The sequence below is a fragment of the Eublepharis macularius genome, chromosome 5, assembly GCF_028583425.1.
Source record: "Eublepharis macularius isolate TG4126 chromosome 5, MPM_Emac_v1.0, whole genome shotgun sequence".
Taxonomy (NCBI): domain Eukaryota; kingdom Metazoa; phylum Chordata; class Lepidosauria; order Squamata; family Eublepharidae; genus Eublepharis; species Eublepharis macularius.
In genome coordinates, this window is record NC_072794.1 from 5,497,480 (window position 1) to 5,525,050 (window position 27,571).

General features: G+C 47.4%; 1 protein-coding gene across 4 annotated transcripts in view; it reads left to right on the forward strand.

The window, feature by feature from the left end:
• The window catches only part of ARHGAP45 (Rho GTPase activating protein 45), a 57,916-nt gene that overhangs the window by 23,632 nt on the left and 6,713 nt on the right, over positions 1-27,571 (forward strand). For 2 of the 4 annotated variants that reach the window (XM_054979796.1, XM_054979795.1), the window contains exons 3-19: positions 4,312-4,455; positions 5,819-5,903; positions 6,956-7,028; positions 9,338-9,416; positions 10,950-11,087; positions 13,244-13,308; positions 14,500-14,610; positions 15,056-15,136; positions 15,499-15,678; positions 16,661-16,798; positions 17,969-18,156; positions 19,039-19,187; positions 21,212-21,298; positions 22,610-22,773; positions 23,467-23,655; positions 25,017-25,154; positions 27,239-27,474. In XM_054979796.1, the coding sequence (XP_054835771.1) occupies positions 4,312-4,455; positions 5,819-5,903; positions 6,956-7,028; positions 9,338-9,416; positions 10,950-11,087; positions 13,244-13,308; positions 14,500-14,610; positions 15,056-15,136; positions 15,499-15,678; positions 16,661-16,798; positions 17,969-18,156; positions 19,039-19,187; positions 21,212-21,298; positions 22,610-22,773; positions 23,467-23,655; positions 25,017-25,154; positions 27,239-27,474 (2,245 nt within the window). The remainder of the gene's footprint in view (positions 1-4,311; positions 4,456-5,818; positions 5,904-6,955; positions 7,029-9,337; positions 9,417-10,949; positions 11,088-13,243; positions 13,309-14,499; positions 14,611-15,055; positions 15,137-15,498; positions 15,679-16,660; positions 16,799-17,968; positions 18,157-19,038; positions 19,188-21,211; positions 21,299-22,609; positions 22,774-23,466; positions 23,656-25,016; positions 25,155-27,238; positions 27,475-27,571) is intronic. The other 2 variants (XM_054979797.1, XM_054979798.1) reach the window with 2 other exon arrangements.

Here is a 27,571-nt window from a genome sequence, read left to right on the forward strand (position 1 = left end):
TGGTTTACTCCTTGAACTTTAATTTGTTTTGAATCGTTGGGGTCCTGGCACCCCTTGTTTGGCCGTGGACACCTGCAGACTAAATCAACAAGTCAAGCAACACTAAGAATTAAAGGCTTTGTCTTCAAACAAAATGTTTAAAGATCCTTACTGCACTTATGTTGCACCCTATTACGTTGCTTTGCTGCATTGACTATTTGCTGCCTGTGACTCCCTTGTTTGGGGGCTTACTTTAATGTTTGGTCTACTCCTTGGACTTTAATTCATTTTTGATATATTAAATTTTGTTACATTGTTATATTGTGTGCCCTTGTATTATACTGTCAGGTTTAGTTCTTGTGAGGGCTGCTCCGTTGGTTGTGACAGCAGCTCGATCTGCAGACGACAGGACAATGGTGTTTATCTCACTGCCATGAATAGTTTTGCTTGCTGATGATTATGGCAGATCAAAGCACAGGAATTAGGGTTTTTCTCCTGTGCAGCTCTAGCGTGTTCATCCATTTCCCCAGAGACGTGCTTTGTGGCAGCTTTACAGTGGTTTTGAACCAAGCTGCTTGAGCAAAAAATGTATTACTTTGCAAGCAGTTTTCATCCAAAAGGACATAAGAGGAGCTGGGACTCCAAAACACAAGCTGAAACTAGATAAGGAATTTCGAAATTTCTTTGCAAAGTCCAAGTTTTAGCCTGGATTGTGCAGGTAATTTTTGTAATGCGTTGATCCTAATTAAGCATTTCCCTGACTGCAAAATGGCTTCAAATCTTGCACTGAGTGTAGCTCCAGTGTGGAAGTATGGGGGAAAGACAGGTGCTCATTTTGTTCCTTCTTTTTCCCCTACTGCAGATTAAAGAAATTTGGGGTGGAGCCTGAAGAGGGTGGAGTTTGGGAAGGGGAGGGACCTCAGCAGAGATGTGATGCCATAGAATCCTGGCTCTGGATTCATCTGCAGTGTCAGGATGTTGACCTATCTTTCAAGGCTGCTCCAAAGAGAGTCAAAAATATGGCTTCAAGTGGGTAGCCATGTTAGTAGAAGAGCAAAATTTGGGCCCAGTAGCACAAGCTTTTTAAGGCATGAGCTTTCAAGAGTCAAGCTTTGACTGTCAAAATAGTAAAGAGTCTAGTAGCACCGACTAACCAACTTTATTGTAGCATACGCTTTTGAGAACCACAGCTCTCTTCCTCGGATGCATCAAACTCAGATGCATCTGACAAAGAGAGCTGTGGCTCTCAAAAGCTTATGCTACAATAAAGTTGGTTAGTCTTAAAGGTGCTACTGGACTCTTTACTATTTTGCTACTACAGACTAACACGGCTAACTCCTCTGGAGCTTTGACTGTCGAAAGCTTATACTCTGGAAATCTTGCTGGCCTTTGAGGTGCTACTGGACCCGAAACTTGCTCAAAAAAATTGATGGCATACATTGATACATTCTAAACGTCAAGTTTTTGTTTTTTAAAAGTGCACTGTTTACTGGAGAATATTGAAATTGGTTTTCATGATGCAGCAAACCATCCGGAGGGGGGATTCCCTGGTTGTTGGCGATCCTGAGAGCTCAAGGCTGGCGGGAGGGGCAGGAAAAAATCATGTTGCTTTTCTTGGTGTTATAATGGGATTGTGTGAGGTAATTTTTAAGAACTCTCGTTTTAGGGTCTTCTATGGCAATCTTTCTTCATATGAATTAATGCTTCCTACATAAACGCTTGAATCTTGCTGAAAATCTTCACTGATGGAAAGGTTTCTGTCATCAGCATAGTAAAGAGTCCACTCTTTACTATTTTGCAACTACAGACTAACACGGTTAACTCTTTTGGATCTGTCAGCAGAATGGGACTCCCCTGCTCCCACATGCAAGGAAATGATCAACTATGTCCAGGGCTTTTTTTCTGGGGAAAGAGGTGGTGGAACTCAGTGGGTTGCCCTAGGAGAAAATGGTCACATGGCTGGTGGCCCCGCCCCCTGATCTCCAGACAGAGGGGAGTTGAGATAGCTCAGTGGCGCGGAGGGCAATCTAAACTCCCCTGTCTGGAGATCAGGGGGCGGGGCCACCAGCCCATGTGACCATTTTCAAGAGGTTCCAGAACTCTGTTCCACCGCGTTCCAGCTACAAAAAGCCCTGACTTTATCATTTATGGCTGAATACAATAAAGGAGTTCCAGTTTTTGGACTGGCTTCAGCTCCTGTGCTTCTAATTTGGCTTGCGTTGCTTGGCAGGTGAGAGTTTTTTATCTCTGTGCCATGAAAATGTTTAGCTATCAGCTGAGGGTTGCCTGCTAATGACTACCAAGCCCCTGGAGCTAGACAGTCTGTGCAGCCAGGATGTTGCTTTGGTTCATGGAACCAGAAGTAACACCACATCACCGTATCATTCACTGCAATGTTCTAGCAATCTCTCAGTCTCTTTGATTTTGCCACAGACATTTTGAGGAAGAGCATTGTGCAATGCATGACACAGAGTTGCCACATTCCTCCTGGTAGTGGGAGATACCCCCACCCCACCCCTCACTGCTGCTTCCACTGCTCAGCAGGCTGATGGGAGGGAAATGGCTAACAAAATGGGTGGGCATGATTAGCACTCTGGCAAGATGACACATCTTCCAGCACAACCCAGGAGTGATGCTATTTCATCCTGTGACACTCTAGCATTTGCCCCAAACTCTCTGAAACCCTCATACCACTATGACTTCACTTCCAGGTTGCACTAGCAGTTGTGTCATCGCACTGGGATGCCAATTTCCTTCAGTCCCCGCCTTCCCCATCTCTTATAGGTTGCTGGGTCTGGTAATCCTAGCATGATTTCACTTTCAGTCACATGACTGGATCCAGGACATCATTCCTCCTCCCCCGTTTTACATGAAGCAGCAGCAGGAGGCTGGAGACTGGGGCCCCTATGCTAATTCCTACATCTCAAACAGATGTTAGAAGCACAAGAGCAGGCCAGGATGGCTTTTCCCCCCGGCCATTTGGCAACCCTAAATGTACAGTTGCCAACCAGATTTATAACTTATCTCCAGATTACAGAGATCAGCTTGCCTAGAGGAAATGGCAGTTTGAGAGGACGGCCTCTATGACATCACATCCTGCTGAGATCCCTCCCCTGCCCAAATTCTGCTCTTTACAGGCTCTACCTCCAAATCTCCAGGAGTTTCCCAAACCTGAGTTGGCAAACCTACCTAAATGCAATATCATTCCTGTAACAGATCACAGAGATATACAAAGATTCTAATATAAACCCTGTATAACTTTTGACAACTATGTCTATCATTTCAACTTGCTCAGATGTCCCATTTCTAAATCTCATTAAGTATACTAATTTCAGAATATTGGGTATAATCCTGTGTCTTTAACAATCATTGAGGAACTGCCAGTTCTTTAACATTCTTCATATTTTATTCCAGCATTAGGTCTCCAAATCAAGGGATAAGGAAGTACCCAGAAACTGTATATGTTTTGGCTGAGGATCTTTAAAAATGGATTAATAGATACTAGAGGCAGGCATAAATCAGGAAAATGGCCGTTCGTTGTGGTTCGCGGTTTGTCATGTTTCATGAACCATCAACTGCCATGAACTTGCCCAGTTCATGAACCGGTTTGTTTGGTTCATCGGTTCGTCACTTCCGGGGCTGTAGAAGGTCTGCAGAAAGCCCATCTCCCCTGTTGTCTAGGTAACAGATCGATCGGCGCCAGGCTGTCTGTAGTGATGAACCAAAAAATGAACCATACAAACCACTCTAAAAAACATAGCAGTTCATCGCAGTTCGTCAGAAATGAGTTCTGACAAACCACCAGTTCGTGAACCAAAAACTGACCCGGTTCGTGACTAATTTTAGTTTGTATTTCGGTTTGTGCCCATCTCTAATAGAGATACCCATTTTTAAATTTAAATTTTTAAATTTAAAGATCCTGATCCAAAACCTATTGAGCAAGATCTAAAGATGCCCTTCCATTCACTGCAGTGAATGGCGTATGACTGGTGTATTATGGAGAATGTCTTCTATTCCATCCTATGGTTAGATCCGGCCCATAACTACTTTTAAAAAGTTTTGTTGCATGCTGAAATCATATGATACATTGTTAAGCAGCATAGTGGCTTGGGATCACATGCAGAAATGGTGTCCAACTGTGAAAGAATAAAATTGTGCTTACTAGGGGTTTGCTAACTACTCATGTGAAATACTTGTAGGGCTCCTGTGCCAATGTGCCAAGCGACAATTCAGCAGGCACAATTTTTATTTGAATTGCCTTCTCTTTTTCTTCTGAAACTGCCCTTTCTTTCTGTGGCATGATTGCTCTCGGTGTGTGTGTGCATCTTGCAGGACAGGTGGAATCTCACCGGTCACTTGCCCATGAGTGTCTTGGAGAAGCCCTGCGAATTCTCCGGCAAGTCATCAACAAGTACCCTCTGCTCAATACCTTGGAGACACTGACGGCGGCGGGGACTCTTATCTCCAAAGTCAAAGGTCAGTAGATGGCAAAAAAAAAAAAAACCCGCCCCAGTCCTCTTAGTTTTGGATAATAAATGGTGCAGGTTTCAGAAGAATCATCTTGAGCAACAGATTTGATTAGGACAGGGCAGATCTGGTACAGCATGTAAGAAAGTCACAGGTTCAGTAAGATAAAGGTGCGGGGCGTGCGGGGAGGCTATTCTCTAGACTCTAGAGAGACACACTGCCAGTCAACAGGGACAAGCCAAATGGAAAAGGATCTGACTCAGTAGACACAGCTTAACATTGACTGGGGAGTTGCCAAGATGCCGTTTTTGGTCACAAAGGAGTGGCCTGTGGCAGCAGCAAAGAAGGAAGGAGAGAGCAGCAGCATAACCGCACACTTGAACCAAAACATGTGTGTGCTTTGCTGCTTGAGCATCCGGTACCCTGAGCGGTAACTAACCACAACACATCACCAGCCGTTTCTCTTCTAGTGAGTCTGCCATGCAGTTTATTTAGCAGTGGCATGCTTATGGCAGAAAGTGAGTTTGGGGCATGTACACACCCCGCCCCCCACAGATACAGAAACACACACTGGTGGTTTCTGAAGCCTTGCGGGGATACGTTTTTACACTATTATGAAATGGTAAGTCAAGAAAAACGCAGTTGATGGATTTTCCTTTTAATTATTCCTTTTCCTCCCTCTGCAAGCTTGGCAAATTTGGTAAATATTTGGGTCCTTGATAATAAATAGCATTTTTAAAAAATGCAGGGGAGGGGGGCAAGTCTAGTTCTCCAGGCTGCTGGGGGGAAAGCCAAATGGGAGTCATACATGCAGTAATTTACAGGATTTTTTATTATAAATTTGGCTTTTATTCCACTCCTCTTTCCTCCAAAGGCAGCATACACGGTTTTCTTCTCCTCCATTTTGTTCTCACAACAACCATGTGAGGTAGGTTAGGCTGAGTGTATGTGACTGGCCCAAGGTCAGCCAGGGAGTTTCCTGGCTTGCTGGGGATTTGAACCATGCTCTTCCCAATCTGAGCTCGAACACTTTAACCACAGTTTACCATCCTTAGCCTTGGGAAAAGACATTTCAGTTTCACCAAATGGTTGTAGCTGAAGTTAGCAACCGACTTGCACTTCTCTCTGTCTTCTTCTTCTACCATCCTATTATTTTGTAATCATTTCCCCTTTTCTCTGATTTCTACTGAAAATATTTCTGCTGAAATTATTAATGATTATTAGTTGCTGTTTGCTGCTTTTATTACAGGTAGTCAGATTTTACAAAGCAGGCGGGGAATGTTGAAAAGCATGGAAGCTGGTATGTCTTTTGTGCAAAGTGGTGCAGGTCCACAGAAAGACTTTGATGGCATTTTCTCTCCCCACTTCACAGGTTTCAATTATGAAGCAAAGAACGAAGGGGACAAACGGGAATTTGAAAAGGCCCTGGAGACGATTGCTGTCTCTTTTAGCAGCACGTAAGTGAATTTCTTGGGTGACAGCACAGATCCAAAGCCGCTTCATGCCCTGACTTACTCCATAACATCGTTCAACCATCTCGGCATGCAAGGAAACTTAGAGCCAAGCTGCAAGTGACGAATTACACTTGCCTGGCAAGTGAACAGACTCACGTGTATTCCTCCCTGTTCACTTGCCCTCCACTTGCGCTCCACTTGATCACGTAACAGGGAGGAATACACGTGAGTCTGTTCACTTGCCAGGCAAGTGTAATTCGTCACTTGCAGCTTGGCTCTACGGGATGAGCCCGTCCAACTGTTCTTGTTCTTTTTGATGTCTCATGTGTCATCTATTTTGGTCCACCTCATGTTTATCATTGTGGCAGACGATCGTCTTCTTCCTTTACCACCATCCATGCCACTTTATGCCCCCATTGTATGTACCACCTGCAATAGGCAGTTAATGCACAAATAACATTGAAAAACATGTTTGTATTGGGAGGGTGGAATTGGCACAGGAACTCAGCAGGACAAGCAAAGGACAAGCAAAGGACAAGCAAAAACCAAACTGGAGAAATTCCCTCCTTTTCCTTGTTATTCCTGCTGCAAACACAGAGGCATTCGCTCTGGCAGTGGAAAGTTCGCGTGGGAATTTTGTGCACACTTTCCTCCAGCAGCCACTGTTTTCCTGCATTTTTCTCCTACTGTACCAGCACAAAGCTTTTTAAAAAATTGCTAATTGCCTTCCCCTGCTGTGCTCAGTAGCTATTTTTATTTTTATTCCTAAGCTGATTTTTATGATCTTTTATCTTCTTGTGAGCCCCCTCAGGCATGTTCTTCACATGGTAAAGTAATATACCCACTTAACAAAAAATTAAAGTTTAAAAAATGACTTTGCAAAGTGCAGAATTGACTTTGGGTGGCATGGAAGTTCCATCTCTTATGCTGCATTTTCTCAAACATGTTTTAACACAAGTCCCCCGTGCTCAGCTGCAAAATAGCCACGGTTCACAATATTGGTGGTACTTTCTCTTGTGATGTGGCCTTTGGCACTGAAACCATTTCTTTTTCAGAGTTTCCGAATTCCTCATGGGAGAGGTGGACAGCAGTACGCTCCTCTCTATCCCTCTTAGTGACCACAATCAGGTAAGGATGGCACCAGCAACCTCTGCTCAAAGGCGGCGGCATGTAGGACTGCCGTGTCCATTTTTAGCTCAACACCATGGCTGTCAAGCTCCACCCCGACTCAGGTTAGGAAATTCCTGGAGATTTGTGGGTGAAGCCTGGGAAAAGGGGGGCTTGGGGAGGGAAGGGACCTCAGCAGGGTATAATGCCCTAGACCCCACCTGGAGCCATTTCCTCCAGCTGAACAGATCTCTGTAAGTTATTTTTCCATGAGATGTCCCGCCCCCACCTGGAGGTTGGCAACCTTAACCCTGAGCATCTGGGCTCTGCCATGAATTACCAGGCTACTCTTTCTCAAAGCTCCGCCCCATTCCACTAAATCCCACCCCTTGCTTCATTAGACACCATTCCTTAGGTCCCAGAGCCAAAACAGATGAGACGCCTGATGGGTGGAAGACACGTGTCAGTTTCCCACAAGGTTCCACGGGAAGTGCAGTGAGAAAGAACCTCAGCCAGGGAGAGAATCCCTCTTCTCCCTGGCAGAGGTTCTTTCTCCTCTAGGCGTCTCGTCTAGTCCGCTCTGCTTCCTCTCAGTGCCACTGGCTCCCCTTGCTCCCCTAAAAGCACTCCACAGCCAGAGGGAGCTGAGCATGCAGGTGGCAGCGAGAGGGAGTCGATTGCGCCGCCAGTGGTCAGAGGGAGCTGGTGGCGGTGATCGGCTCCTTGTCCCTCTTGCCGCCGCCAGCACGCTCGACTTCCTCCGGCTTCCAAGTGCATTTAGGGAAGCATGAGGAGTGCACTGGTGGGGGTGAGAGGGACAAGGAGCCGAGCACTGCTGCCAGCTCCCTCTGACCACTGGCTGTGCAATGGGCTCCCTCTCGCTGCCACCTGCATGCTCAGCTCCCTCTGGCTGTGGAGTGCTTTTATGGGGGCAAGGAAAGCTGGCAGCAGCAAGAGGAAGACGAGCAGACGAGAAGAGATGCCGAGAGAAAGAACTTCTGCCAGGGAGAAGAGAGAGTCTCTCCTCCTTTTCCCTGGCACAGGTTGTTTCTCAGTACACTTCCCGTGGAACCTTGCATGTCCTCCACGTGTCATGCGTCTCGTCTGTTTTGGCTCACAGTATGTCAGGTTCTGAGCTTTGGCAGGAGAGACTGCAGTTTAGTTGGGTTTTATAGCATATATTTTTATTGTATTTATGGTATTGTTTTAAATTTCATTTCATTTATAATCTGCCTCTGTGAGAAAGGCAGACTATAAATGAAACAAGCAAAGAAAAAACACCCTAGGAACATCAGGATGTCTGTTTAGTCTGAACTGTGCAACATATTTGGGTGCATGTCCACCAAAAGGGGATCCTGACCTTTGCCTGGAGGTTAATTTTAAAGGGACGTGCACCACATACTATACACATGTATTCTTTAAACTTGAGAAAGTGCTTGAAATTTGTGCCATTGGGTATCCATGTCCAAGTATCTGTGTGAAATGGGATGTTTCTAGCTATGATGGTAGGAATGCAAGATTAGAATGCAGACAGGTAGCATTTGCAGGTTATGAGCTGGGAATACTTATTTCATGTATTCCAGAGATGGGAATACTTATTTCATGTACCTTGTGAAGCTGTAATTCTACTCACCCTTGGTCATCATTCATGTCCTCCAATATTTATATATATTTATATATTAGCAAGATATGTATATATTAGCAAATATTTTGATAGCCGCAAAAATATTTCTATATTAGCAAAAAGCCTTCTAAAGCCACTCTCCTTTAAGAATTCAAGAACCACAAATTTCCCAGAGTAAATGGATTTTCACCATATTAGTTTCAGTTTGCAAACTGGAAATGTCCTATCACTGCAGCAAGCCAGTATGGTATAGTGATCAGAGCATCACACTAGGATCAGGGAAACCCATGTTCAAACCCCTAACCAGCCATGGAGTTTCTGGAGATAAAATGAAGGGGAATTGTGTATGCCGTTCTGAGCCCCCCTGAGGAAGGGAAGGATAAATGTTCTATAGAGATTGGGACCCTCGCCAGTGTGGGGAGAATGGCGAGGGCTGGACTATGGACTATAATAGAGAGCTGGACTATGACCTGGGAGATCCAATTCAAATCCCACTTGGCTATGGAAGCTCGCTGGGTGACCTCAGCCTAACCTGCCTCAAAGAGTTGTTGCAAAGATAATATAGAGGAGAGGAAAGTGAAAGGCACTTTTGGTTTCCATTTCAAAGAAAGGTGGGCTAGAAATGAAATAACTAAATAAATCCACACTAACCCTCCCTTTCTGTTCTCTCACAATAACTGCTTTCTCTTTCTTCCAATCCCTGCAGTCTATGGAAAATATATACACCAGGATTACAGGACAGGGGATGGAAGAGATGCCAGCAGGCATGGAGGACTTCGATTCAAGTAAATACCCACATGGAAATCCTCTTTCCATCGCGGAAATCCTCTTCCCATAGGGAAGCTGTTGGTTGTTGGGAGGCATGATTCTGCAGCACCTCCTAGAATCAGACCTTCCAGGGGCCATAACAGACACTGCTTCTAGGGTAGGCCCTCTAGGCCTTTGGGTTTGATTTGGTGTTCCACACATTTAAGCTCTGGCTTAGTACAGACTTTACAAAAAAAAAATCCTGGTTCTTTTTGACTGGGGTTAGTTTGTGAGCTTTTAGCTCACTAGGTTTACCAGGATTCCACCCTCAAGGGCTTTCACCCGCTGTCGCAGCAGGAGAAAATGGCAGCGGGGGAAGGAATGTTGTTGCAGATGCAGTAATATCACTTTTGCTCATCACATCCGTGACACTCTAGAAACTCTCCAAATTTTTATGGTTTTTAGCATAGAGATTTGGGGTATTCCTAGAGTGTCATCCAATCTCCTGATGTCACTTCTGGGTCTTCACCTTCACCCAACATTCTCTCTCCCATACCCCATGCCCAAAAACTTATGGGATACCTGGCAACCCTACAGCTCACAGGTGATCACTCAAATACTGTAGCTGGGGAATGTGAGAAATTGCTGCTGGGGAACAAGCTAGGATTAGACCTCATTGTTCATATTTGTGTGTCACATAGTTAATGGTGGTTAATCAACTCACTTCAGGCCATTGTTTGAGGGACCCTAACTAGCTATAAATGCTGTTGCCAGGTCTCCTGCTTTTCCTGGAGACCTCTTCCCCTAGCCTCAGGTTCATCAGGAGCAAAATGGAGTTGGGAGGTAGGGATGGAATTAGCATTGTGTGACATTGAAACATCACTCCAGGTTGCATTATTGGAAGTAACATTGCTGCATTATGCAGTGCTGGTTGCACCACCTAATGCTCTGCCCCAATAAAAACCAGCTTACATTGTAAGAAGGAAAGTAAAGCATTTTTCCTTTTTTATTGTTTAGTATTTTTTATTGTTTAGTATATCTAATCTTTCTTTTCAAATATCAAAATATCAAATCAAGATTAAGTTTACTTAAACATCAAAATAAAGTTTGCATCTAAGGTAAATACAAGGTTTACTTTCAGTGTGATATTTGGGCTTGTATATTTGGATGTCTTGACGGTATGTCAAAATCATTATTCATTTATTCCATGATTTCTTATGGAACCCCTGATGATGCCCTACCAAACGCCAGGGTTTGCTGGAACCCTGGGCCGTTTCCACACGGCATACCTCTACCCGTAACGACCCGGTAGATCGCGCAAAAAAACACGGAAGATCATGTTTCTCGCGCGAGATTTGCACGACATCACATGACGTCACACAAATCTTGCGCGAGAAAACACGATCTTCCGCGTTTTTTGTGTGATCTACCGGGTCATTACGGGCAGAGGTAAGCCGTGTGGAAACGGCCCTGGTTGGGAACACTGCTGTATTGAAAGAGTTGCAGAGAGTAAAGAAGCCCCTGTGTTTATTTCTTACCCCGCTTCTCCGGTTATCCTCTGTGTCTTGCAGACTGTCTGTCAGTAGAAGAAGTGGATATCCTTCTTCAGAAGACTGAGGGTGGGGTGGAAGTTGCCCTCCAGTATGCCAAGAATATCTCCAAGTACATGAAGAATCTCATTGCCTACTTAGATAAGAGGACTACTCTGGGTGAGCCAAAGGAGGAGGACAGGCCGCGGGGCCTTGCCGCACTGTGGTGGGGGGTTGAGGCATCCCATTTTCCATGAAGAATGTTCCACCTTCCCTATGATCCATAAAAAAACTCAAAGATTTGAGGAACCAACAAAATTTATTACCAAAATGTATAATCATGTTAGAACAACTGTCCTTTAATAAATTTCACAAGATATAAATTAAGTAATGCATCATTCAAAGTCAGACAGACCAAAATAGAGAAACATTCAAATAAAAAAATCATAGAGAGCAAACGTGTTTTAATTAAACAGTCTTTTTCAGTGGACTCTAAAACTCAAAACTCCGATTGCTTCATAAAGACATAAGTGGATAAAATAAGTAAAATGCTGAGAGTATAAATAATATCAATATCCCGCTGAAATATTGGGCTAAGCCCCTTCGACAATTCTTTACAGGACTCTTTTTGGAAACTGTAATGTATTATTTCCCTTGAAAAACATATTTGTAAACTTTTTAGGATGTCATTGACAGAAAATGAGTGAAATAAGTAGGCAAAATACTAACTGAAAGCTCCTAAAAATATGAAACAATAATGAAGTTGTGATCAAAACAGAAGAGAACATCTATGATGGCTGTCTAACAGCAAATTCAAGTTTTGGTCTAATGCATCTTGATTTGAAATATAAATTGAGCCCCTGCTAGATGGCCAGTGGCCATCTGAGAAGCCTACGCAGGGCATGAAGCCCTCCCCTGTAGTTCACTTTAGCAACTGGTAAAGTACAGATTCACTACCTCTGTACGTGGAGGTTCCAGTCACCACCCCATCTCGAGGCAAAGAGATCTTCAGGCCAAGTCCTCTCTTTGGTCAGCCTAAATCCACCACCAAATGAGCTGCTTCTAGTAGTAGAGAGAGCAGGAAAGTGTTTGGATTTTGCTTTGGACCAGTGCAGCTACTGGCAATTTACTGTCTTTCTTCTTTGAGAATACCTGGGTCCAGGGCTTTTTTTCAGGGGGAACGCAGGGGAACGGAGTTCCGGAACCTCTTGAAAATGGTCACATGGCTGGTGGCCCCGCCCCCTGATCTCCAGGCAGAGGGGAGTTGAGATTGCCCTCTGTGCCGCTCTGCCTGGAGATCTCTGTCTGGAGATCAGGGGGCGGGGCCACCGGCCATGTGTCTATTTTCGCCGAGGGCAACCCACTGAGTGCCACCACCTCTTTTCCCAGAAAAAAAGCCCTGCCTGGATCCAATTGATAAAAAGAGGGATTTGGCAATTAGAGGTGGGGAGAACCTATGAAGAGGGAGCGCTGAGGGGTTTGTGCCTCAGCACAAGGTAACACTGTTCAGTTGGGCTACTGTTAACTCTTTACCTTATGCAAATGGCTGCCAACCTCCAGGGGGGGCCTGGAGATCTCCTAGAATTGCAACTGATCTCCAGATTACAGCGATCGGTTCCTCTGGAGAAAATGGTGGGCTGTATGGTGTTATGTCCTGCTGAGGTTAGGGTTGCCAGGTCCAGGTTGGGAAATTCCTGGAGATTTCGGGGGTGGAGCCTGGAAACAGTGGAATTTGGGGAGGGGAGGGGCCTCAATGGGGTATAATGCCATAGAGTCCACCCTCCAAAGCAGCCATTTTCTCCAGGGGAACTGATCTCTGCGGCCTGGAGATCAGTTGTAATTCCGGGAGATCTCCAGCCACCACCTGGAGGCTGGCAACCCTAGCTGAGGTACTTCCCCTCCCCAAACCCCACTTTTCTTAGACTGCACCCCTAAATTTCCAGGAATTTCCCATCCTAGAGCTGGCAACCCTACAAGTTGCGCATCGCCTGAAATTCACCCCCAATACTGAAAATGACATGTCCCGCCCGCTCTCTGCCTGTTAGGAGGCCTCACCCCTAGAGGCATCACCAACCCCTCCCCCGCTGTGCTGCTACTGCAGACTTCTGGAGAATTCAAAAGCTTGCCAACCGTTTTGAGTTCTTTTTGGTTACTTCTCGCTAAAAGGAATTACATGGCTTTTGCTTTTGGACAGTACGGAAAGAAATTCTTTTCACCTGCTGTCTCTGGGCCCTGCCTAACTTTATAAACCTTGGAACTACAGAATCTCGTGGGTTTTTTTCCAGGTCTCTTGCCTCATCTGACAAGTGTGTCTTTTTTTCAATTTTCCTTTCCAGAAATAGAATTTGCCAAAGGAATTCATAAGATGGTGAATACTTGCAAGCTGCCGATCACTCAGGAGGTAGGCCTGTGTCAGAGTTGCCAACTCCAGGTTGGGAAATTCTTGGAGGTTTGGGGTGGAGCTTGGGAAGGGTGGGGTTGGCGAGGGGAGGGACATCAGCAGGCTGTAACACTGTGGAGCCCACCCTCCGAAGCAGCCATTTTCTCCAGGGTAGCAACGGTTGTCAAGTCCAGGTTGGGAAATTCCTGGAGATTTGGGGGGTGGAGCCTGAAAAGAGTGGGGTTTGGGGAGGGGCCTCAGTGGGGTATAATTCCATAGAGTTCACCCTTCAAAGCAGCCATTTTTCCAGGGGAATGGATCTCTGTCACCTGGAGATCAGTTGTCATTCCAGGAGATCTCCAGCTACCACCTGGAGGCTGGCAACCCTAAGGGTAGCTGATCTCTGTCACCTGGAGATCAACTGTAATTCTGGGAGGTCTCTAGCCACCACCTGGAGATTGGTAATCCTAATGGCAGACCTGGGGAATCCCAGAGACTTCTTTTAACCTGCCCACCCAGGACTTTGTGACCTCCTCCCAGTGTCTTCCACGGCATCTTCAACAACAAAGAACGTCTGTCAATACATATAAATATATATTTATCCTACCCTTCCTCTGAAGAGCTCAGGGCAGCCTAATTGGTTATGTCCTTTGCCACTGTATTTTTACAGTAACCCTGTGAGGTTGGTTAGGCTGTAAGAAAGAGAGAGCGCAAGCGGCCCAAAGTCACTCCCTGGGGCTTGTGATTCGGTAAGATTTTGACCTCCCGTCTCCTGAGTCCTTGCCTAACGCTCTAACCATTACACCATACCACCTCTCTGGCATCTTGGCAGTGGCTCTGTCATGAATAGACCACAGGCCAGATGTGTCAAACTGTAGGCAACCAGGAGAGGCGAAAGCATTGCAGAGAATTCTAAATGGAGGGGGGAAGAAGCTGGTTCGCTGGTTGGCCGCCTTGCTTGAGTTGTAGTGGTTGGAGCAGTAGACAAGACATGGGGAGATCCAGTTCAAATCCATGAAGCTCACTGAGTGACCTTGGATCAGTCGCTCTCAGTCTAGCGACCTACCTTACAGGGTTGTTGTAACAATAAAATGGGGGTGCATGCTAGCAGCCATGTGCTCCTTGGAGGAAAGGTAGGAGGAAACTGGTAAGTGTTTTTAAAGGGCAGCTTCCCCTGTGTGACTTGACTGTGCTTTGTTGCCAACTTCTCAGCGGGATATGCCTCTGCTGTCTATCTATTCGCTGGCACTGGAGCAAGACTTGGAATATAGCATGACCTGCTTGCAAGCCAACAACAATTTGCGAATGGAAACCTTCTTGCAGGTAAAAGTGCCAGGGAGGAGGGAATTGCCTGTGCAATGTTGTGTAGTAGTTAGAGCACAAGGCCTGGATTCTACGATACTGGCTGTTTCCACATGTCTTACCTACCTGCGGAACATCGCGTGAAAGACCCGGAAGACACCGTCTTCTTGCGTGAAATCGCGCCAGGAAGACACTGTTATCCAGGAGTTTTGCACAAATCGATCCGGGAGTTTTGGGCGATTTGTGCAAAACTCCCGGATAACAGCGTCTTCCTGGTGCGATTTACACAGACCGTCTCTGTGTAAGATGTCTTGTGTAGAGAGACTCTTAGCTGGTCATGTGAGGTCATGTGTCACATCAAGAATTTCTTTGGCCCACCTCTGAAATACCTGACCATCAGACAGGGCTGTTGGAAAGAAGACTGCCTTCTTTCTTATTTGCATTTCTCCTCTTCCCTCCTCCCCAGCCATTGACAACAAGACGTCTTGAACATGAAAAGCGACGCAAAGAGATCAAAGAACAGTGGCACCGGGCGCAAAGGAAGTTGGTATGAAACCAGGACCTTCTGTTGGCTTGCAAGGGGGCTGGGATCTGGAGGTGGGAGGAAACTGGGGAAGTGGGGAGGGGCAACCAGCTCCTTTCACTATAAAAAAGACCCCTCCGCATAGAGTTTTGTAATGTAGAAATTTGCAGACATTTGCTTGGCAGTTCATTCAACAGGCCTGCAAGGCAGGCCGGGTTGCAGTCTGTGAGAGGGTGAGGCTTCAGTGCCAGTGGCAAGGCACTTCGAGCAAAGGGGGCAGCAAATGAGGCAGTGAAGTGTAAGAATTGCGGCAATGGATGGCAGCAGGGAGGAAGATTGGCCATCAGTTACCAGTCAGTGAGGGCTGTGGCTGTGTTCCCCTGCAGCAAGAGGCTGAGAGCAACCTGCGCAAAGCTAAGCAGATGTATATGCAGCGCTCAGAGGACCTTGAGAAGGCAAAATCCGGGACAGTCAAAGCAGAAGAGGAGCAGCAGGTAGCCAGCAGCACGGCAGCCACCAAGGCCTTGGACAAGAGGCGGCGTCTGGAAGATGAAGCCAGGAATAAGGTGGGCCGGAGATGCCAGGAGGAAAGGGCTGAGGAGCAAAGCATAGGCAGGGAAAATTGATCTGGATTTGAAAACCTCCCGCTGACAGAACTGAGGGCAGAAAGCTGGTTTCAGGTAGCCCATATTAGTGTTGGGGCCACAAATGGCTCACGCCCTCCTGGTTTATGACCAGATCTGTGTTCCGCAAATAGGAAGTCATGCTTCATACGCACCTCACTGCTGAATTAAGCAAGCACGGGACAGATGATGATTTCTGGAATAAAAAGTGTATGATAAGAGAGCATCACTATGGGCGTGCCCGTTGTGAGTCAAACAGAGCTTTTTTTTTTTAAGTAGGGATTCCAAAATCAGTTTGGCTACAGAAGAGAGCCTGTCGGAACTCAGCTAGCATGGTGCAAAACCCGGTAAAATGAAATTAGAATTTATCAAATGGTCTGACTTCTCCCTAACTTGGTGCAAGCCAAGAAACCCCATCTGGTTAGACCACCTGCACACAGACATTACAATCAGGGCTTTTTTTCAGCTGGAACGCGGTGGAACAGAGTTCTGGCACCTCTTGAAAATGGTCACATGGCCGGTGGCCCCGCCCCCTGATCTCCAGACAGAGGGGAGTTTAGATTGCTCGGCGGCGTGGAGGGCAATCTAAACTCCCCTCTGTCTGGAGATCAGGGGGCGGGGCCACCAGCCATGTGACCATTTTCACCAAGGGCAATTTAAACTTTAAAAAACTCCCCCCTCCTCGTTCCAGCCGACCCAAACTGACGTCATTGTGCAGTCCTGAGTTCCACCACTGAGTTCCACCACCTCTTTCCCCAGAAAAAAAGCCCCGATTACAATAAATGTCTGAACGCTGCCGATCTTGATACCGAGACAAAGGGAACTGCATCGTTTGTCGCTGAAGAGTTCTCCCATGCTGAGTGCTTCTGTGCCCTATTTGTGTGCCCTCCGCCTCTCGAGCCTTGTAACTTCCTGTTGATTCTAGGCGGACGAGGCCATGGCAACGTATCGGACGTGCATTGCAGACGCCAATACCCAGAAGCAAGAGTTGGAGGATACCAAGGTGAATGCCCTTCGGCAGATCCACGAGGTGGTTAAACAGAGCGACCAAGTCATCAAATTGGTGAGTCTGGCTCATCTTTCCTGGAGGCAGGTCCGGACGCTCCTTCTGGTTTGTCTGCGTGACGGGAAGGTGGCTTCTCCACCCTCGCCTCCCTCTGTTATTGCAGCTGGTACACTGCCTCGGAACCTGGAGGATCCATTTAGCCAAAATGGCTTTTACACTGTAGCAAGCCCTGATGATACAGGAGCAGGGAGAACAAATTTCAGTGTACCACCTTCTGTGGATCCGCTCAGAAATGAAAGGTTGTCTGCTCTATGCTTTTTAAACATATTGAAATTATGTGTTGATTAAGAGCCAAAACACACGTTAAGAAATACCTAGGTTCAGCACGTGTTCTCTTACCTCAAGGTTTGCCGGGATCTGTAGGCGTCCTGGAAGCTTAAAGTTTAGCATTTACAGAGCGCCTGTATTTTAAGCTTTAAGCTTCCAGGGCGCCTTTAAGCTTCCAGGACGCCTACAGATCCTTTAAGCTTCCAGGACTTTAAGCTTCCAGGACGCCTACAGATCTTTAAGCTTCCAGGACGCCTACAGATCCCGGCAAACCTTGAGGTAAGAGAACACGTGCTGAACCTAGGTATTTCCTAACGTGTGTTTTGGCTCATAGTCAAGATTCTGCAGCAAGAAAAGTTCAGTTCTGCATTTTGTATCAGTTATGCAAGTTGCATAATATGCAACATCTTCTTTTCTTGACTTTGTCTGCAATTTCAGTCCATGTCCCATACAATCAAGCAAACCTTGCTATCCATGGAGTGGAGTGTGCCCTCAAGTCATAGCTGGCTTATGATGACTCCTGGTGGGGTTTCATGGCAAGAGGCTAACAGAGGTGGTTTGCCATTGCCAGCCTCTGCATCTCTGGTCTTCCTTGGAAGTCTCCCATCCAATTACTGACCGTGCTTAGCTTCTGAGATCCGACGAGATCAGGCTCACCTAGAAAATTGCTCCCTTAATGAAGCTTGAGATTCTCAGGTAGCAGAATGCTGCACCTACCCGACATCCTGCAGATTTTTCTCACCCCGTTATGGGATGCACAAAGCTCTGCTTGCGCTACTGAACCTTTTGGATGCTGGGCTCAAGGCAGCCGTTCATTTCTCCCGGGCCTGTAAATCTCTGTTTTATCTCCAAGCTCTTTCTTCCTCCTCTTACTGTCCTTTCCCCATGTCTGGATTCCAGGCCACCATAGCCTTCTACCAAATCATGCACATCCAGACGGCTCCTCTGCCCGTCCACTTCCAGACGTTGTGTGAGAGCAGCAAACTCTATGACCCCGGGCAGCAGTATGCCTCCCATGCCAAGCGGCTGCAGAGAGGAGATGAACCGGAGACCCTCTATGACTTTGAACCCTACATGGCACACAATGGGTAAGTTTTAGGCACCCGTCTAGGCTCTCATGCATCAGTCATTGATCCAGCCCTCTTGCCCTGCGTGGCTTGCGTTCGTTCACAACGGGCTTCTGAATCCCCAAGCTGTGTAATACTGCCTTTTGGTTGGAATAGGTCAAGGGAGGCCTGCACTCAAGCTCCTGCTCAGTGGGTGAAACTGGAGTCATTATTCTATTTCTCTCCACCTAGCCTACCTCACAGGGTTGTTATGAGGATAAAGTAGAAGAGGAAGAACCATATTTGCGGCCTTGCAGGAAGGGGAATAAAATGATTGGTAGATGTTATTCCTTGCATGACTCTCATTTTCAGAAAAAGATCAAGAATCTCTGGGCATAATACTTAAGGGCTGGAGGAGACCGGAGTTCAAATTCCACTGTACCATGGAACTCACCTTTGATTGTTTTGATGATCTTTTGGCAGCTCTGTGGTATCTTTTTTTGAGATGAGATAGACAAGCATCTGGCAAATTTTTGCCCCACTTTTCCTCGAAGGAGACCAGGACAGTATGCACGGTTTGCTCATAAGTGTGTATCATAACCCGTGATGTAGGTTAGGCTGAGAGGGTGTGACTAGCCCAAAGTCACCCAGAAAGCCTCCATGGCACAGTAGGGGTTTGAACGCAAAGTGCTCAGATCCTAGTACAAGACTAACCACTACACCCCCCTGGTTGTCAATGTATACTGTCTCCCCTCCCCTCCCCTATGTGGCCAGGTTAATTGACTCGGGTCACCTTTTCCTGTGGTTTGCACCAGTGGATTGGTGGATGTGGGGGCAGGTGGCCCTGCCTCCTTTCACAAAGGATTAGACACGGAGCCTTTCTGTGGCCTCTGCTGACCTTCTGTGTCGTCCCCTGTGTTCCAGGTCTCCGCTTCCTCGAGTGCGGAAAGGCAGCTCCAGCACCAGCGAACTTGCAGTGGCCAGTGGCTCAGAGACCGCTGAAAAAGACGCAGCCTCCGAAGGGGACTCAACGGCAACCCTGCAGAGTGGGTCAGCCCCCGTTGAGCGACGAGGTGAGCCGTTGCCAGCCACGACTGTGGAGGGAGGCACATCTGCATCACCGGGGGTGTTTCATTCAAGGCCTCCTCCCAAAATATAAAATCCTGGGCCAGGGGAACCTTGGTTCTGTAAACCCTGTGCCAGGATGGTGCATGCTTATTGTTCTAATTCCCTCTGTAGGTTTTCGGGGGATTTACAAGGGGAGGTTCCCTCACCCCCTAGCATGTACAGTTGATTGTTCTGATCAGGGGCCATTTTGTAGAAAAACAGCTGGAGGAACTCATTAGCATAACTCATTAGCATATGCCACGCCTCTTCCCATCACCGGAAGTGTGTCATTGGTAAAACTGATTTGCATATGCCACACCCCCTGACATCACCTATTCTGGCTGTTTTGGGCCCAATCCTGGCCATTCAGGGCCGAAATTGGGCCCAAAATAGCAAAAGGGGCTGAAAATGGCTGAAAAGAGGCCCAAAATGGCCGAGAGTCAGGTGGGCGGGGCCACCTGACATGTGACCTCTTTAAGGAACTGCCGGAACTGCATTCCTGTGCATTCCCCCTCGAAATGAGCCCTGGTTCTGATCATTAAAGGCCATCACAAAAGGCAATTATGAAGTCTGTGGGTTTTGGCAATTTGGCCTCCACACACTTTGCCCTCCAATTGGAGGGCAAAGTGTTCCTTTCCCCAATATGGGGAAAGGAACAATACAAGAAGAAATTGTGTGTCACTTCACTTCTTTGCAGTTCACCAAATTGACCCCCTCCCATGCCCTTTTGAGAAGGCGCCAGAACTCCAGTTGCCGTGGCCGTCACAAACTTGTCATTTTGGGAGGGGGGAGTAAAGCGAGAATAGAGGGACCGGATATGGCTGTAGGGGAGGACCGCTGCACTTGCTGAGCCCAAAAGGCCATGGGGAGTTAATTCTGTCCCTTGGTCCAGATTCTAAGATCTTGCCAAATTTTGCTCAGGCATTTTCCAGTTAAAATCCGCTGTCCATAACAGAGCAGAAAGCTTTTCAGGAGGAAAAAAAGGAAACCTAAATCCACATGCCAAATTCTGTACTTTTGCATCAGAATCCTGTTAAGATCCAGGGCAATGCAGTACTAGACTTGGTCCAGGAAGGCCAGGGTCCAAATTCTGCTCAGCCCTGAGGCTTACTGAGTGACCTGGGATTAGCAACCTGCCCTATTCCAAAAGGTTATTGTGAGGATAAAAGAGAGGAGGAGAAAATGGCGTGCTTTGAAAGATGAGTGGAATAGAAATGTGAGGAAATGCAGAAGTTATTCTAAAAGGGCAGGATAAAGCTGAGCCTATGGGACACTGATTTGGCGCCCGATGTACAAAGGGGCCTTGAATTTAGAGGCGCCTGTAAAATGGGGTGATTCCCCTTTGAAGTCTCATGCATGTTGAAAAAATACAGAGAACCTGTTGAGCTCTTTAGAGGAAGGGTGGAATTTTAGAGAGAGAGAGAGAAAGAGATTCTTTGGTGTTGAAGATGCTGCAGGTGACATAGGAAGGGGGCTGCAAAGTCCTGGGTGGGCAGGTTAAGAACACGGCATTTGGATTCCCCAGGCTTGGCACATCCCTGTGTTGCAAATGGCTGTCACAGTTGCATTCTGGGCCCAGGAACACAGGCAAGAGTTGCCAACCTCAAGATGGGTCCAGGAGTCTGATCTCCAAACTCCTGGAGAAAATGGTTGTTTTGGAGAGTGGACTTTATGGCATCATTCCCTGCTGAGGTTCCTCCCCAGGCATTTCCCAACCCAGAGTTGGCAACCATACCCTTGCTCCTTCCGATGCAGTAGGTCCTTCCAAAAGGCACCCGCCCCAACGGCAGCTCTGTAGGGGCTCCATGACCCCCCTGAAGGTCTGGATGATAAGCTGAAGACCACTGTGCTAGTGTGCCTTGGCCCAGCCGTGGGATCGCAGCTCCCTCGGGTTCTCGACAAAAGCCCCTGGCAGAGGTCCAGCGCCACAACAGAAAGCATCCCACCCAGCTGCATGGCCACTAAACCTGTCCTCTGATTGGCTCCTTAGGTGGGCGGGGCCATCAGGTGCACAAGTCCTGGCCAACATCCATCACGGAGACCAAAAGCAACTTGAAGGCCCATTCCACGAGCTCAGGTAGCTGACCTGCACCCTGCCCCTCGGAACTTGAGCGTGTCTTGTGGTGTTCCTCCCTGGTCCCTAAATTAATTCTTGCAGGACATCTTCCATCACGTGCATGGGTGGTCCAGCCAATGCCGGAGCTCTTTAGCATGAGTTTAGAACTTCTTGATGCTCTTGTGTTGTCATTCTTTTTAAAGTAGGCAAGTATTCCTTGAATATACTCGTTTGTATCCCACCCTTCCTCAGGAAAGCATCCCTGGCAGGGCTTTTTTTCAGCAGGAACGCGGGGGAACGGAGTTCCAGAACCTCTTGAAAATGGTCACATGGCCGGTGGCCCCGCCCCCTGATCTCCAGACAGAGGGGAGTAGAGATTGCCCTCCGCACCGCAGAGCGGCGCGGAGGGCAATCTCAACTCCCCTCTGTCTGGAGATCAGGGGGCGGGGCCACCGGCCATGTGACCATTTTCTCCGAGGGCAACCCACTGAGTTCCACCACCTCTTTCCACAGAAAAAAAGCCCTGATCCCTGGGTTTGTACTCATTATGTAGGCATGGATTCAGACTGGCATTTCCATAAGTACAAGGATTTCTGCCCGTAGAGTGCAGTTTCCTCCTCTCCACCATCATGGATGGGATCTCTCTTACTGCAGGGCATTTCCTTGGGTGCATCCCAGAAATTCTCATCTTCCAACAGAACACGATCCCCTGGCCAAGGGAAAAATAATAACTTGCCTTTGTTGGCACAGAGCACGTGCTAGTGCCAGAAGGGTGGTGGAGAAGGGCCAGTCGATGGGGAGAGGGTCCGTGAAGGAGGCAAGGAAGGTGTTCAGTTGCTCTGGGGTATTAATGTTGGGACAAGAAGGGTCAGAGACTGCTGAGAGGAATGGAAAGTGTGGGTGAGCGACTGGACTTGATAAACTGGCCTAGTATGACTGTAAGAATTGAGGAAAAGCATCCACTGTTCGCTTCATTATGCACAGAGACCGCAAAGCACAACAGCTGCACCTGGTGGCAGAATATTTGCATTACAATGTCGCTTTACATTATAATTGAGGCAGTTTGTGTTGGTAGCTGTAGGGTGGACAGGCACACAAATGCTTGCCTTGAGTGACTTTTCTACTCTTGCTCCAAGTCTTGCCTCCTCTGTAGGTTCTGTTACCTCTGCCTGTTCCCACTTGTATTTTTGGCAAAAATCCCAGTGGAGTAACAAAGGAATAAAATGTTCTCCAGTGTCCAAACCCTGCAACTAAAAACACAGCTCCCACAATGGCCTGCCAGTTTATTGATGAGAAATTAGTTTTTGTGACTTTTTTGTCTCTCCCTGCCAGGACTGGCTGTCACAGCCCCAGAAATGGCCTCGTCCACTGGCCCTTTCCGAAATGTTGGTTTATCGAAAGCTGCTCGGACCCATCGGCTGCGGAAACTGCGGACTCCCGCCAAATGCCGGGAATGCAATAGCTATGTTTATTTCCAAGGAGCGGAATGCGAAGAGGTAAGAAAGACATTTTGGCCACAGGTCACAGACATTGGTGAGTGTTGTGAAAACATAAGAGCAGCCCATGCTGGTTCAGACCAACGACCCATCTAAGCCTGTGTAATCCAGCGACCCACAAGAGGACCCCAAAGAGGCAGCATTGTGTAGTGGTTAGAGGGTCAAGTTAGGACTTGGGAGACCCAGTTTTGAATCCCCCACTCTGCCAAGAAAGCTTGCTCTCTCTCAGCTAAACCTACCTCGCAAGGTTGTTGCAGTGGAAGAGGAAAGAATGGCTTTGTAAGCTGGTTTGTGTCTCAGTAAATAATAAATCTAAATGAGACCTATGAGGCCAAAGCCACCTCCAAGGTATTACTCAGTCGAGCTGCTCCCGATAGAGATCTGAAACACTGAATGGAGCAGCCTCCAATCAAAGGTACCAGGAAGGATTCCCTTTTTTTGCCATCCCAAAAGTCAAATGATTTATTTCTAAGCGCAGGCAGAAATACAGAGGGGAAAGCTGCCGCTGTCAAAACTTTCCTTCCCCCCCCCCCCCCCGCACATGTCTTTTTACCTGCAACTGCTGTTTGCCGGTTTGGGCAGGCCTCTAAAAATTGCTTCTTAATGGAACAGCGCCCCCTGGTGGGTCGCCCTGGAATTACACCATCTGCCCTGCGGCTCCTTCAACTTCTCATTCCTTTGCGTCTTTTCTAGTGTTGCTTGTCCTGCCACAAAAAATGCCTGGAGACGCTAGCCATCCAGTGCGGGCACAAGAAGCTCCAAGGCAAGCTGCAGCTCTTTGGCCAGGACTTTCTGCAGGCCTCCCATGCCAGCTCTGATGCCATCCCCTTTATCATCAAGAAGTGCATCTGCGAGATTGAGAAGCGGGCACTGAAAACAAAGGTGAGACACCAGCAATGCGGCTGCGTCTTGTGGGGATCTCTGGCTTTATACGCTTTTTCTCTCTCTTATAAATTTTATTAGGGGCTTCTCACTTTCCCAGGCAGGGCAAAGTTTCAGTGGTAGCATTTCTGGGTTTTGTTTCTTTCAGATCAGAGAGCACAGCAGACATTTTTGTATTAGATGCTTTATTTACAAATATACAAACAGAGCATAAAGCAGAGACAAGGAAGGATTCTTCTCGGGCAGCAGACCCTGCAATCCTGCTTCAGATCCCCAGAGAGGAAGACCCCAAGGCGCTTCAGCAAACTCACCCTTGCTCCAAAAGAATCATAGAATCACAGGGGGTCCTTTAGGGTCATCTAGTCCAACCCTCTGCAAAATGTAGGAAATTCCAAAATACCTCCCCCACCCAGTGACCCCTGTTCCATGCCCAAAAGACGGCAAAATTTGCAATCGGCCTGACCCTGGCCATGCAAGAAGATGCCACAAGAACTAAGCACTGAGGTAACCTGCCCTTCCTGCCCTCCCTCTCACGATCTGCCCAGGTTCACAGAATGAGCATTGCTGTCAGATGGCCGTGATGTTTCTATGATGTTTTTTGCAATTTTGTAATTATAAACATATATTTTTCCTATTTGTGATTTTGTATTATATGGGCCTTTATATATATTTGTTACAGACCTCTGGTGCTTTTGTACCCTTTCCTTTTTCTGTTGTGGTGTGTCGCCATGAAGAGTCTCTTGTACTTTCTGAATACTCTCCGAGGGCAGCCTCCTGTACTGTGTGTTACAGTAATCTAATCTGGCGGTGTCTAAGGCACATGTGACTGGCTAAGACAGCTTTCTCTGCAAATGGCTGCAGCTGGCCAACCAGCCTCAGCAGACAAAAGGCTTCTCCAGGGCAAGTGGCAGTGCCTAAGAGCACCTTCCCAATCTATGTACCCAGGGCTTTTTTTCTGGGAAAAGAGGTGGTGGAACTCAGTGGGTTGCCCTTGGAGAAAATGGTCACATGGCAGGTGGCCCCGCCCCCTGATCTCCAGACAGAGGGGAGTCGAGATTGCCCTCCATGCTGCTGAGTGGCGTGGAGGGCAATCTAAACTCCCCTCTGTCTGGAGATCAGGGGGCGGGGCCACCAGCCATGTGACCATTTTCAAGAGGTTCCGGAACTCCGTTCCCCTGCGTTCCAGCTGAAAAAAAGCCCTGTGTGTACCTGACCCTTCAGGGGAGCTTAACCCACCCAGAACATCTGGCCTCAAATGGGCAAACGTAGGTCTCAGCCCCAAAGGTTTGGGCTGAAAAATAAATGCGTTTTTTTTTTAATCAATGGGCTCTTTTTCCCCCATGTCCCTTCTTTTCCTGCAGGGCATCTACCGTGTCAATGGAGTCAAAACTCGAGTGGAGAAACTATGCCAAGCCTTTGAGAATGGGAAAGAGCTGGTGGAGCTCTCCCAGGCTTCTCCCCATGACATCAGCAATGTTCTGAAGCTCTACCTGAGACAGGTGAGGATGGCAAAAATGGATTGGACATCTCAGGCTGGGAAAGGGGCAACTGGGAGAAACAAAGGATTTGGAGCACCTTCCCTGCATGGAATTGCAAAAATATTTGAGTGGAGGGGATTACGTTCAGAAAAACTTTTTTTTTAAAAAAAAAAGTAGACTCTGGACTAGTGAGAAGGTAGATGGAAAGAGACACGTAAGGCTAGATGTACATTGCAAGCAAGTTAAGGCTCCTTTCACGTAAGGAGTTGACCTCTGGAACTCACTGCCAGAAGATGGAACAATGTAGCAAAGGAGGAAAATTCCCGCGGGAGAAAAATACTCTGCACCGTATACATTACATTTAAAGTGCTCAAGTGCTAATTAATATGGTTTTGTCACGGTTCATATAGATTCAATATACAAATATTACAGTACATAATAGTTATACATGTATTACAAAGTTCCAGCATGTATCAAAGACACTTAACATGCAAAGATGATAACTTCGGAGAAGGCAACTATGCAAGCACTGTCCCAAAGTCTTAAATGGTCATTCACAAATTTTGTTGTCCTTCTTCTTATTGCTATTGTTGTATCCGGAACAGTGGAGAAAAGATGATCCAAACGCTCCACTCAGATTTCGTTTAAACGCCCAGTTCAGAGGCAGAATTCCTCTATCAGATGCGGGACAGGATGCAGCCAGCAGGCGCTGTTGCCTGAGGGTTCTCTGTGGCATCTGACTGCCTACAGCTGGATGCAGTGGACTAGATGCAGGATGCTGGGCTAGAGGGAACCATGGTCTGGACCAGAGGGAACCATGGTCTGCACCAGCAGAACTAGTGGGAAAATGCGGTGGCAAAAAATTGAGATGGTCAAATGGATTGCGCCAGTTCAGACTGAAAGCAGAGGATCGTGTTTTGGAATGCTCTCCTGTGTTAAACGTATTGATCAGGGCTTTTTTTCAGCGGGAACACAGTGGAATGGAGTTCCGGAACCGCTTGAAAAGGGTCACATGGCTGGTGGCCCCGCCCCCTGATCTCCAGACAGGGGAGTTTAGATTGCCCTCCGCGCCGCTGAGCTATCTCAACTCCCCTCTGTCTGGAGATCAGGGGGCGGGGCCACCAGCCATGTGACCATTTTCTCCGAGGGCAACCCACTGAGTTCCACCGCCTCTTTTCCCAGAAAAAAAAAGCCCTGGTATTGATTATGTATGTATGTCATGAACAGTCTGCCTTTCTCACGGAGATGCAAAGTGGATTAAATAGTGAGAGATCAGGACAGTCAATTTCAAGGTCATTTCAATAAACGATGCAACAGGAGACATAAATGCGAATATGCACAGACATAGTATCAGCAGAAATTGAGTATGGAGTATGGAGAAATGCTGAAACAGAGCATGAACAATTCTAAGACTGATGTATTAAATAACATAGAGCTACGCAGTAGGACAGGGGTCCCCAGCCTTTTTGAGCCTGCGGGCACTTTTGGTAGGCTTGTTCCTGAGGGAGCCTCATTTTGATTAGACTTTTGGAATTCTGACACAGTGTGGTGGGCACAGCCACAAAATGGCTGCCACAGGAGGCGGAGCCAGCCACAAAATGGCCACCACAGCTTACCTTAAGTCACACGGTGAATATCCTTGTGCTGTGGTAGCAGCTTTTGCCAAAGCAATGTTTTTAAAAATCTGCACAGCCAATCAAACCTCCAATGGCCACTCAGAGTGAAGCCGTACTTGGCAAAAGCCCCATCTGGCCCCACCCACTTTCTAAAAACACATGGCAGGCACCAGGAAAGATATTGGCTGGTGCAATGGTGCCCATGGGCACCAAGCTGGGGACTCTTGCAGTAGGATCATACTTAAAGCAACAGAAAACAAGCACTGCGACCCAAGAGATGAGCTAGTCACCCTTCATCCTGATGTGCTAGCTTTCTAGTTGCAGGAAGTGTTTATACAAAGGACTCTGATGTACTGCAGTCCATTCTACCACCTCTTGACTCTACCACTTTGCTGCCACCTCATTCTCCCACATGTGCAAACTGGGCTCAGGCAGGTTTCTTCCCCGCTAAAGATTGGAACAAACAGCCATTTCCTTTGTTTCTCTCAGCTCCCAGAACCCATCATGCCCTTCCGCACATATAACAACCTCATGGGCTTCGCCAAGGAGAGCCTGCAGGGCGGGGCCGAGGGCAAGGCTGCCAAGAACGCCATCGAGCTGGTGGACAAAGGGGCTGAGACGGACCAGACAGTGGTGACCTTGGTGACGAAGCTGAAAGAGCTCTTGTGCCATCTTCCCCGGGAGAATCTGGCCACCCTGAAGTACATTGTGCAGCATCTGAGGAGGTGAGACGCAGAGCAGTGTTTGCCCAGTAGGGCGCCAGGGTCCAGTCCTGGCCTTTAAGTTGAAACTCGACCTTTTTCCTTTTAACACCACAGTCCC